This window comes from Mycteria americana, chromosome 7 (genome assembly GCF_035582795.1).
Source record: "Mycteria americana isolate JAX WOST 10 ecotype Jacksonville Zoo and Gardens chromosome 7, USCA_MyAme_1.0, whole genome shotgun sequence".
NCBI lineage: Eukaryota > Metazoa > Chordata > Aves > Ciconiiformes > Ciconiidae > Mycteria > Mycteria americana.
Window position 1 is genome coordinate 30,466,674 of NC_134371.1, and position 12,846 is coordinate 30,479,519.

General features: G+C 44.5%; 1 protein-coding gene across 4 annotated transcripts in view; it reads right to left on the reverse strand.

Moving 5' to 3' along the window:
* The window catches only part of BOK (BCL2 family apoptosis regulator BOK), a 50,018-nt gene that overhangs the window by 15,508 nt on the left and 21,664 nt on the right, over positions 1 to 12,846 (reverse strand). For 2 of the 4 annotated variants that reach the window (XM_075507760.1, XM_075507762.1), the window contains one exon: positions 10,218 to 10,381. In XM_075507760.1, the coding sequence (XP_075363875.1) occupies positions 10,218 to 10,381 (164 nt within the window). Of the gene's footprint in view, positions 1 to 4,027; positions 5,182 to 10,217; positions 10,382 to 12,846 lie in introns of those variants that run through there. The other 2 variants (XM_075507763.1, XM_075507761.1) reach the window with 2 other exon arrangements.

The window sequence follows — 12,846 nt, forward strand, 5'->3', positions numbered from 1 at the left end:
TGTAAGGAAGCTGGAAATTCCCTTCCCAACACTTTTTTTTTTTTCTGTGAGAGGGGAAGCTTTTTTTCATCTGACCTTGCCTGGACATGGACTGCATGTCATGTGATTGACCCAGGAGCACTCTATTTCCCACAGACTGTGCTTGAACGTGCAATGCACTTCCAGGTCCTGGGTGACCGTGTAAAGTTCAACCAAGGATCACTCTGTTCAGCTGTGCTAGGGGCTTGTAATCCCAGTGGGTCAAAATGTTTAGAGTTAAAGAGGTTACAGGGTTTTCTGAGGGAGTATTTAAACTCCATCTGTCAAACCACTTGCATAGAAGAAATTTATAGACTCTGCCAGCAGTACATTAAATTGCTGTTTTCTTGTCTTTAATTTAGTAGCATGCATTGTTTTCACATTGCCCTAAGAGAATAATTAATCTGTGGAAAATTTATGCCTATAAAAATGATAAATACTAGATTTAAAACAACAACAACAGCGAAGAAATTCAAGGAGCCACGTGTTGATGAGAGCCACATCAAGAACGCTCTTGGCAAAGCCATCAGAATGCCTTAGGGGCCTGATCTTTTCAGAAAGCTGTCTAAGGGACTTGAAACCTGCCACATATTCAGTTTAATTGTGCACAAGACACCCACTTGCAGACTTTGCACATTAAAAGAAGAATTAAAAAAAAAAAGGCAGAGCTTTTTCTCAGGGTCTAAACAAGTTGGAAAATGAGGAAGTTTGGTATTGCAATTTTCCAGGAAACCTCAGTGTCGCTCCCTGATGCTATTGTTCCATACTTCAGCATATAATACAGATGCAAATCTGATAAATTAAGGGCTTCGCAGATTGTTTTCTTTCCATTTACAGGAGAAAAGGCAGTGCAGGAACACAAGTGACATCTGCTGTGAGACTGAGACCACTTCAGTTTCTCTAGTTGCTTTGAAGAAGGTGAACCTACTGCCAATGTTTGACAAGGGAGAGGTATAAATAAGGCTGTGGTTGAAGCAATATCAGGTCTAGGACACGATAAGCATTGCTCAAATGCCCGTCATTGAAATACTCAAGCTGAGATGGCTTTTCTGCTCCCTACCTTTTTGACAAAGCAAATATTTCCATTGACTGAATGTAGGTCTATTACAAAGAAACGAAGAACAAAGACAGCGCCGGGGGTGGGATAATCCTTACCGGGACAAGTTCTTCTGTGAACAAAGGAGTGCTGAAGCTCAGGTTCCTGCGGGCTCAACTCTCGGACATTGACATTCCCCACTGTAATAACGCACAGACCACTCTCATCTGCAAAATACTCCACATCCACTAAAATATTTAAGATACCATTCCCCCATTTCCAACCTGTTCTCCCTCCTCCTGCTAATCCCTAGACATCTCCCATACCTCCACCCGGCCCCCACTGCAACAGCCTCACCTTCCCCCTGTACCTCCAGCCTGTTCTGGTGTGACAGGAAGGCAGGAGGCAGCAAAAGCTTGGCTGGATTTTACGTGTGCCAAGTGACTACTGCCTAACGTGGTTAACAACAACCACATTTCCCGGTTCTAAATGGTCTGTCCCCTGCCCTGTGGTGATTGCTGCTCTTTAGCAAAAGCAGATGAAATGGGGCAGTGGACTGAAAGGTGCCTAGGGACAGGGAGCAACCCCTTGAGACAGTTTGTGCATAGGTAAGTCTCACTTAGAACATTTACTGTGAGCAAAACAGCTTAAAAAAAATGAAGGCAACTTTCACTACAAGCAATTTTCTCAAGCAGATAATTGGAAACACTGGGGGGGGCAGGGGGGGGAAGTGAGATGACTAGTTTAGGGGTTTTCATTTTTTGATGCTGGAAGAGGAACAACAGCCAGGCTTTCAATATGAAGAAGCATAATAGTACTAACCTGCGTACTTACATTCTTGGTTTTCTTTAACAGCTAAATAAATTAGACACACTTCTAGGACCATCACCAATCTTATAAAATGAAAATGTTTACTGGGGTGATAAACAACCAACCCTGATGTCTCCCATCAGGTAGAACTGGCTAAAAGAGAAGAGGGAAAAGAAAAATCACAGAGCCACAGAACTGTTGAGATTGTAAAGGACCTCTGGAAGTACTCTGAAATACCCAAATATTACAACTAAAACTGAATGCAACATAAATGCTTTGCTGAATCAGGCTCGAGACTGTTGCTTGCTAAATGCACAGCGGTATGCACAATGCTGTTTGCTGTTTATTTTGGTAGCAAGACTGGTGTCGATGTGGTTATTGCAGAAGGAGTGAGAAGGGTGAAAGTATCATCCTGGTTTAACACTAACTGCAAGACGAGCAGCACACTGTTCAGCTCCAGTACATACGTTGCAAGGACTAGCAAATGCAACACGAAAGACAAAAGCCAGAGAAGTCTGAAACCTATTTGTGAGGACCTCCACCACTTCATTATCAGCAGTTTCCAGACTGAGTCTTTGTCTTCTTGCCTGTGTAACCCCCTTCCCACCCACACACATTCCTTTCCAGCAATGCTGCTTCATTTGGCTTATCATTATCTTTTTGTTAAATCCACTTAATCGGTGCATTTAACTCTTTGTGTTCCTTAATAGTCCCTCTGTTATCACTTGTTTACTGAAAAAGCAGTCATAGCCTTAAGTATTACATTTCAAAACAGCATCTAAATTGAGAAAGATCTTGACAATCCCAGTGTTCGACTGTGCTAGCTCCATTAACTCACATACACTTCATAAAACACTAGGCATGATAAGGCAAGCTGGACTTTCCGAGCTGTGAAACTGTCCAAGTTAAAGTCTGCACACAACCAGGGTATTTCCAGAAACCCAAAGTCTACTTTTTCATAAGCTGCTTTAAGACAACGAAGCTGCATCCCCCTGCAATGAACTATAGAGCTTTTACTGCATCTATTACAGATCACAGGGAATCCTCTCTGTGCTGCTCAAAGTGTGATTAGTTTAGTTCACCACATATGCTATACCTGGTCTAAGTTTCCATAGCCAGATCTATCAGGAATCTAAGGACGAAAATCCCAAGTAGGAGAGCTGCCAGCAAAACCCCTAATGCCAACATAATTATGTCAGGAAGAAAAAAATAATAAAATATTCCTTTTGCAATTTGGTTTTATTTGGGGAACTGCTGCAAGCTTTACACACACAGAAATGCACCAACCTCCAGGCACTATCAGCTGCATCCACACTGAGAACTTTGTCAGTATACCCCCCCCCCCCCCTTTTAATAGTGTAGCCAAAGTCTGCCTAGACACTGTCAAAGGCAGCACACAGCTTCAATATAGAACGGGAGGCTTTCTCCTTCTCAGTAAGTGTTTTTGTTGAGGGACTGAGGAGAGGGGGAGGTTGTCTTTTACGGGTTTTGCTCCACAAGAATTACTTTACTACTGAAAAAGTACTACTAGACTGAGCTGGTAAAGCTCCCCTTCACTACAGGTATAGTACTACAGGTAAAGCTGGGCCCGGTACCCATATGTCAAGGCATCAGCAGAAGAAGAAAAGGCTAGACCAGTCAAAAGCAGGACCGTGCAAGGGTATAACCACCTGCGTATCCTCTGCCAGTGGTTCTGTTGGTCAGAGCACTGCACTACTAGCTGCTAGCAGAAACCTGTCACACAGATATAACCAAAAAGTAAAGGCTTTGCTTTATTCTCAAACCCATTTGTAACTTCTGGACAGAAACAGTAAAGCCCCTCTAAATACAGGGTGTGGGAGGGAAATCAGGAAAAAAACCCCAGCAAAAATGCCCATAATGCTGCGTGTTCTTAATCCAGAATGGTGTTTTTCTGTGATGCCACACTCTTGGGAGTGAGGCCCCACTTCTGTCGGCGAAAACAGCACGTTTCTGACATGGTAACAACATGGGTTAAATTCCTAGCATGAACCGGGTGAGTTGTAGTTTTAACACGTTAACATGTTCTACCAGGGGAAAAGCTGAAGTATTTTTAGTATGGCCTGAGTGTTTTGTCTCTGCACTGTTCTGGCCTTTTTTGGAATTTTTAACTCTGGAAACAAATACAATAGCCTTTGCAATAGCGAAACACCACCTGTTTTCTTTTATTGTTTGCCACAAAGAAGACTGCGAGTTGTACTTCCAAAGACATTAAAGGAGAAACATAAATCTGCTACTGTTGACACAGCTTTCCCCCTTCACAACACCAGACAGTTCACTTACTGTTTTCCTAATTCCTGCCCATGCCCCCCAGCCTTTCCTACTTATGTGCACAGTTCTGACAAAATGTCAGTACAGAAAACATTTTTCTTCATTATGAAATTCAATCCCAAGTTGTTGCTTGAAGGCATTGCCCCTCGCTCTCCTGTTTGAAACGGCACGTGAGTGCAGTAAGAGAGGTCAACAAAATACACTTGCAAACTGCATCACATGCAACTGCCCTCTAGTCCTGTCCCTCACACAGCCACTCAGTCTGATTTCCAAGATAAGTCGGGGAGAAGCATCTCACAACGGTATGTTTGTTTTTATAATGTTAAAAACCCACAGCTGCATTATTCCCTTCACCGTGCTGTGCTGGGGGCAGACCACAGCAAGTCAGAGTTAGGTATAAAGGAGGAGATGGAGTTTAAGCACAAATGTAACAACAAGAATCGACACAAGGTGAGTCTGAGGACTAAAAGGGGAATCACATGGAGTGAAGGAGGGACTCTTCCCCCTCTCCTGTTTTCTACTCTATTTCAAATAACATCCCCTTCCTCCTCCCCTCTGCCTGGCACTAGCATAAGCATGCAACACAGTCATAAGGAACAGATGTCTGACAGTCCACACTGCACACAGCTGCAATCAGCATGCCCAGGGACTGGCAATGTCCAGGCCACACACACAAGTCACCCAGGGAAACAAGACTCTTGAAAGGATTAATGGTGAAAGAGGCTCCTGTGGCTGCAAAAAGGAGGCTGTGGTTGGTCATCTGCTCCCAGCTGAAGGGAGAGGAGAACAAGCCTTTTGTTTGTCCCAGTTCTTCTCTTCCTCCTCTTCAGATACGGCCATTACCACTGGTTCTGGAGCGGGGGAGGAGATGGGGTAGGGGGGCTGCACTTGGCGACTTGGATTCATCTCTCAGGCAGCAGGACGAAGAAGATAGCCTTGAGGAAGTGACCAAAGCTGCAAACAGCAGCCACAAGCCAGTGGGAGCGAAGGCTGGGGTCAGTATTCACCACGCATTTTGTGATGTCTGCCTAATGAGGAGGGAACAGAAACCATGAGAGAAAGATGCCCAGAACCACATCAGCCACTGCTGCAGACTCTCCCGGCCCCACAACCAGTGGCACCGCACCACCACTGCTACAGCACCACTTTGCCACACCGTCAACAGCCACAAATGCTTGCTCTGACACTTCCACACGCTGCAAGTTATTAAAATCAGGCTCAAGAGCTCTGTGAAATACACCTTCTTCGTTCTGCATCAACAAGGCAAAGTATCCCCCTTTTCAGCCACCCCTGGGAAAGAAATGCTACAGGAAGATTGTCAAACATTTTCCACTTTGAATAGCTAAATAAAATAAACTTTCTTCCCTTTTTCAAAAGAGCTAGGAAGCCTTGGCAATATCAGCATTCTCATCCTTTTCTGTAAAGCAAGATGCTTCCCAGAGGTTGTCCTGTTTAATGTCGGCTCAAGTTGCTTGCACTTTTTCTCTTGCCTTAATGTTTTATTTGGAACTCATTCAAGCAAGCCAACCCTCAATTTAAATCTAAAGCAATGCAAGCTTTGTTTGTGGAAATATGTATGCTGGCAGAGATGCCTCCCAGATGTGTGGGCCAGATTTAAATATCACTTGGGCAGCTGGTTTCAAGTATTAACAAGAATAGAAGCTGGCCTGCAATGAATAAAAAACAACAACAATCCAGCAAATTGATGAAGACAGGATCTCAGCTGGCATTGGGAGGAGAAGGTGGAAAATATCTGGAGGGTAAAGCAAACAGGACAGAGGTAGATAGAAAATTGCATCCTCTTGTTGGGGAAACAAAGTTCTGCCAGCAATATAATTGAGTTTGTGGTTAAACTTCAGCCTAGCACAAGGAGATATGGACTGCAGTTCTGTAACAGAGGGAGCACCGTTAGCACATCAACTTGACATGGTTTTCAGAAATGGCTTTTGGGTGGCAAATGTGAACACGAATCAGGTCACAAGAAGGGCAAATATTCATCAGCCCCAAAAGCTTTTTCTTTACAAGCTTAGCTCATCAGTCTTCCAAGTTTGCCTTCTGACACAAGTCTCTCATTGATCAAGCAAAGGGAAGTCAGACTTTCAACTCTGAGATGCTCCTCCCATAAAACAGAACATGAGAGCTGCTGAATACTCCAATAATCTTTTCCAGTATTTCCACCTGTGTTCAAGACATGGGTGAGCCTTGCCTGACCAACCTTGGTAATAATTAGAAGAAAACAAAAGGAGGACTGAAGGGACAAATCCCCATGTCTGGTTAGTGAGTGCAGCCACACTAACCGACTCCACCATCATCTACAGACCAAAGGTCTGTTGACAGCAGCCTTAACAGCCTCCCACACAGTTCCAGCAGTTCCTCCCTCACAAGGAAGTCTGAAATGCTGGCATGCTGAATCACCCTGCACCACTGTTCTCCAGGGAGCATTAGGAGACACTGAGCCCATGAATAACTGACAAGTAGAGATTGCAGGAGGAATGAATACAGGTATGCAAGGATGGCAAGAAACAGGATGACAGGAGGAAGCTGAATCAGCACATGGGGTGCTCCTGAGGCTGAACATCAAGGTGTGGAAATGCTGCTGCCTATAGCTACAAAAGCACAAGCAATCATAGCAGGCAGCCAAGATAGCACATAACAGAAGATACTGCAATGTAGTACCAGTGGTTATAGGTACTTTATCTGTATTGTGGAGGAAAGTAAAATGGGTCTGCCTAAATGCTTTCAGTGATGGCTTAGCAAACTCACCCTATTTGCATTTGAAAAAAGTCTGAACTGATTCAGCCTGTCCAATTTTAGGGACCCACATGGTGTCATATTTAAAACACAGTTGTGTCAAGCTGTATCTTTAGTCAAGAGAAGTCATGATGTGCAGGTACCTGTCTGAACATGTATTCAGATGTTAGGGTAGCTGATCAATAAGAAACCTAACCTCTGAAGGGCTTTAGTGCATCATGTGAACCAGTACAAGGCCCAAATATGCACACCGTCTTGAATATAGCTGCAGAGGGTTAACTTCCAGATGAGAAAGTGTGAACTCCTTAAAGCTGTGCTATGGCCTACCAAAGGCAATGACCTCACTGCAGCTAATCAAGAAGAGCTGCAGTCAGAGGCACTTACAAATTTGTATGGTGCTTGCTTAGATAAACAAAATTGCTCAGCTGTTTAACAATTGCCTTAGCTATTGTTATCCATAAAGCATGCTTGATAAAGCACTGGAATTGAAAGTTTCAAAGCTACTTAATAAAACAGGTCTTTGAATCTTGTGAGGCACTGATAAACTGTTGCAATGGCAGTTTGATCTTTGCCTGTTAATTATTCAAACAAGTTCAAGTTGCATGCTCTTCTTTGTAGCAAGTGTATGTAACAGCTGCTAAAAAAAATAAAAATCTTTCTATTCTACTGTAAAGCCACTACTGAGGCTGCAAACTCTCCCCAGGGAGAGATGATGCCTCAAAGGGTTAAACATTTCTTGTTTCTCCTAAGAGGTTTGTTTTGGGGGGGAAGGGTCTTTCTCCACCCTATGGAAGCAGTATGGGAACCTACTGCTGAGTGGAGTCTTTCAAATGCCTTTCCAAGGTGGCTTTTCTGAAACAACTCAGAGCACAGTGGTTCCTGTTGGCAGCCTCCACCTGAGCTGATGTGTAAGAGACGGGAGCCATGTGCACAGGGGAAACAAGGACTCCATGCCAAGACAAACTAACAACCAGCTAGGTCAGGCAGCAGATGAAAGGATCCCTGCTACAGAGCTGTTTTGTCTGGCCCATTTGTGAACAAGGCTGGGAAATTTCATGCTGCAGTGCCTAGATCAAGAGGAAGAACATTCAGGGAAGCATAGCACAAGATGGCAAGAGGATTAGCAGCCTTTCCCTAGACTGAAAGAACCACTCATTTCTAGAGGGAAAAATATCTCCTTGTTGCAGCCCAAAATTGCCGATACGGGTACTGGACACAGCCTGTAATCAGCACAACCCAGCAGCTTTTACAGTCATTTTGTTTGATTGGGGGAGTGAGATTGGCTTCCCTTTCTTAGGGCCAGATCCCAAGAGCAAGCAGCATAGGTTCAGCAACTCCAATAGAAATGCGCTGGCCATCTAAAGAGGCATGATCGGCAGAAGGAGATAGCAGTGGACAGGACTTACTTCCTCAGCTGCAAAGAACCACTTCTGGTCTGGAGATGGATTTTGCAGCTTGTTTACTATGCAACAAACTTTTCAAAAATATCCATTTGGACCTATCAAAACACCCTGTTTTGAACTCTAATAATGTGATACAAAAATTAAAACAAGATGCTAACTTATTAGAACATGCATGTTTTACCAAAACAAAGAAAAAATTAGTTGGAAACTAGGAGGAGACACATTCCTATGCAACATTTCAATTTTTAATGAAACTGGATTTTTTCCAAAGGAAAAATTGTTTCAGAGAATACATTTCAACTAGCTCTACAGGTACCCAGTTAAAGCAAGCCTCAAACGATACTGAGGCAGGGATTTCACAGGCAGGAACAGTGCTACTTAATCAGTCACTTTCCCAGGATATACTCTTCACCTACCTTGGCACAATTATTTGTGTGGACACAAAATGAAACAGATCAGGGCATTCAAATCAAAGGTTACTTTTCAGCCCAACCAAACAGTTCCCTGACTCAGCTGGCCTCAAGGTCACGCAGTTTTATAGAGGGCAGGGATGATTTAAGGTGGCAGTGACACTAAGTAAATGCAAGGGATCAAAAAATCAGAACAGCTTTACTTTTCCAGTTGCTCTTCATCAAAAAGATGCCTTCACTCCTGGAGAAACTAGGTGACTGAATCAGCTACAGGCACACTTGGGAAGTCTCAGCACAGAGGAGCAATTCTCAGTCTGGAAAAAGACATCCCCCTCTCTCTGGCTTTGCACAGGGCGGAGAGCCTGACCATTTACTGACAGCTCAGGAATAAATATCACCTCTTGGAAAGGAGGGAGTTTGCTGCTGTGGCTCAGTCTGGAAAGAGTATATGCCTTGGGAACGAGATGTCCCATGAGCTCAGTGGTGTCATATGGCAATATTTAGCTCCAGGCAGCATCTGCTAGGCAGTACACCAAAGTGCTTTTGGCTGTATTGCTCCAAGGAGTGTCTATATCCCTGCCAGAAAGGCACTGAGACCCTGGTACCTACATACATCACCCAGCTACCAACCACTAGCGTAGCCAACCAGTCATCTCAGTCTCCTGAGGAGGTCACTAGAAAGGTGCCTGGCTATTCCACAGCACCAAAGTAAAGCTCTTACAATGCTCCTGTGGAGGATGGCTCAGAGTATTTCCCCTTGTGTATAGAGAGAACCAAAGAAATCAGATGCTTAAAGCCATATGATATGGAGCCACACTCCAACGTAGAGCGGCACTGTGCACAGTCTCAGAGCAGGCCAGTGACAGAGCCATGAGCCCTGCCACTGCTGATGAGTGTTATGAGCGCCCTTCAAAGCATAAGTGCGCTACAATTTTAGCTACATCAGAAGTTATTCATGGAGCATCATCAGGGTCAGGTCAGGGAACGGCATAAACTACCAGGTTTTAATATCCCTCTAAAATTCCTTACAGTGGCAAGTCACGTTAATATACTAAGCTTTGACTTTGGGAACTGTGGGCCAGGTGAAAGGGGAATTAAGTTGGCAGGCCTCATTTTTTTCAGTTTCTAGAAAACAGCTGCCCAAGAGAATGACCCCTATTTACAGTCTCCCACTATGACTGGCTGGCAGCTCCACAGATGTTCAGGTCAGGAACAGAAGAGGCCCTGGTGGGCCAGGACTGAATTAGTCTGGCACAGCTACGCAGGAAGCTGAGGACCAGAATAGCTGATGTTGAGGATGGGACCACGAGGCAGTAACAGAGCTATATAGAGTCTAGCACAGGTGTAAGCAGGACAGTGGTGGCCACAGGGCTGTGGAAGAGGATCTCATTCAATGTTTTTCTGCATAAAGCTGCAGTGGGGGCACTCTCACTTTCATTAACTGGGATATTTTCTAGTCTGTATGTGTGGAAGCAAGCTTGGTCAGATAGCATGTCTTACCCAGCCTCCTCTCCTTTTCAGCCATGTCACCAAGGTCTTGCGGACAAACTCTCCCAGGCAGTCTACAATGGTGTGAACCGTGGCTGGCTGTGCATGCCGCACACAGTCCACCGCCAGCCCAGCTGCCACAGCATAGAGAGACACCACCTTGCCCCACGTTATGCCTATGAAAAGAAGAAAAGTCATTCAGATTTACACATGCACACATAGCTCAGTCTTGAATAATTAAAGGAAATAGCTCTCCTTCATTACACGTGCCCACGCTGCATGTGTGCAGCTCTGAGTTCAGGTGCGGCCACAGTTCTGCATGCTCTCCACCATGGGGGAAAAGAAATACTAGGGGACCAGGATTAGGGAAAACTCTCCAAGAAGGAGAATTAAGTGATCTGACATGCTTTGACCGCCCCTCTCAGCTCTGGGTGCACAGCTTTGGAGAAAGCAGCCCAAAGGCATCATCAGAATAGGGAAGATGTGTACCACCATGGTTTATATTTCCATTAACTCTCAACCATGCACATGCTGCACAGGAGGCAACTGAATTCAAAGAGTTTGAGCAACCTGGGATTTTTGTCACCAGCACAACTCTTAAACACCCTTAAGACAAAGGATTCCTGTTTTTTTCTAGGTCAGAGGACACTGTTCCGACGTGGCACACAAAGCACACATGACTTAAGCATCTTCAGTCAGTTCTACCATGGCACAAGAGCAAAAAAGGGAAGCAAAGCTACAGGGCCAAGTGGGTTGGCATCCTCCTTGATGTAAGGAGTACACCTCAGTCTCCACCTGAAAACCAGGTAGCTTCAACAGTTCTGCCACTCTGCCTTCAATACTTAACATTGCATATCCTATCCCACTGAAGGCAGTGCAGTGACAGTGTCAGTCAGTTATCTAATCTCCCAGAAAACAGCCTTCCTGCTGGGCTGACCTGCCAGCAGCAAATGCTCCACAGAAGTTGTCCCAGCAGCAGTCATCTTCCTGTTAGTGCTAGCAATAAGCGCTTGAGCTCAGTTCTGGGTACCAGCCAACCTTCCTGGGTCTCCCCCACACTTTGCCAACACCACTGGGCATAAGTCCTCCATGCTTAAACATTGCAGCCAGCAGTCATTCATCAGGCTTTTATCAGGACCAGTGACCTGGAAACAAAACACTTCTGCACCCATGCAGAAGAACTACCACAGCACAATGGCACGTGGATTTCCTTTGGATCCACTAGGAAGTTTAATTCTCCCCCTTACTTTATTATCTGGAATAGCAGTATTTGACAAGCATACTGTGAGTATTTTACAGTGTTAAGTCTCTATGGAGTCTGTCCAAGGCCTCTCCCAAACATAGCCAGAAGCCAGGTGAAGTTTTAGTATTTAAAAACAACACAAAACTGTTCTTGCTGGGTTGCAACAAGAAAGAAAACAGGTGAGAGGAAGGAAAGATTAGTTCAGTCACTAGATCTAAGGACCAGAAGGGGTTAAACACACGATCAAAACTGGATGTGCTCAGCAATATCAGCTAAGAAAGCAAACCCCTAAATACAATTTAAATGAAGTGAAGAGTCTTCTTTTTTCCTCATCGCATTCCCAGATCCCCAGGCACCCCGACCCATCTCTCCGGGATGGAGCTCCAGACTCCTCACACCTGTTCACACTGCAGCAGAGCTCCCCACATTCCTTTACAATACGTGCAGGTTTCAGAGCATTTCCACAATCCTTCCACTTAGTGCCTCAAAAGGGACACTCACACTAACACTTTTAGGAATTCCTTTTTTTTTTTTAATTAAAAAAAGTACTAAACTTTAGAGAAACCGTTCAAATGTCAACAACAGGAATGGCTTGTTAAACTGAAGAAAATCCATTCAGTGTTCCAAAAAAGCCTTTTTTCACTCATGACTGATATGAGATCAAAATCTACAGATGATCCTTTTGTGATGCTCTGTAGCAACAGTAACAGCAGTAGTTCAGCTTCCTGTGATACTCTGCCCTTCATCAGCACTATCTCCAAGATCAGAGAAAATTACTAATATAGCTTAATTGGCTGTTATTCTTATTCTGATTTTATTTTCTGAGTAGGCTCTGCAGTGTCCCTTCCCCAGAGCTGTCACTCAGGAAGTTCACTGCCCATGTGGTATTCACACTATTTATCTGTCTTTCTCACATTGCGTGTCACCATGACAGCCAGCAGAATGAGCCAGGAAGAGGCTATGAAACCACGTGAGAAAATACTAGACAGAGGGGCTTCTCCTGGCAAGAAAGAGGCTGTCTTGTTGCAGGTCAATACCTCTCCACCCAATGAAGAGGCTTTTAGGGGTTACCTCTTGCTGACCACAATCTCCTGGACGAGAGCCTCAGCTGGCTTATACTCAGCTTTAGTGTAAGTCATTTTTTGCTGTTCTCCATCCCTGCAGAAGTGTGGCTCCTTGCATCTTGAGTTACAGGAACTAAAGTTACCCACAATTCCAGGGAGGAGTTTACTGGCTTATTCCCAAGCTTTTACTGACAGCACTCTTTCTTAAGAATCTGAAGCAAGTCCATTAGCTTTGAGATAGCAGTACATGGCAGTAACTAAGACTGACAGGGGGCTGAGGCGACCCTGGTAGAGAAAGACAGCTGCAGTCTTGATTAACTTTGTTTTAAACCCA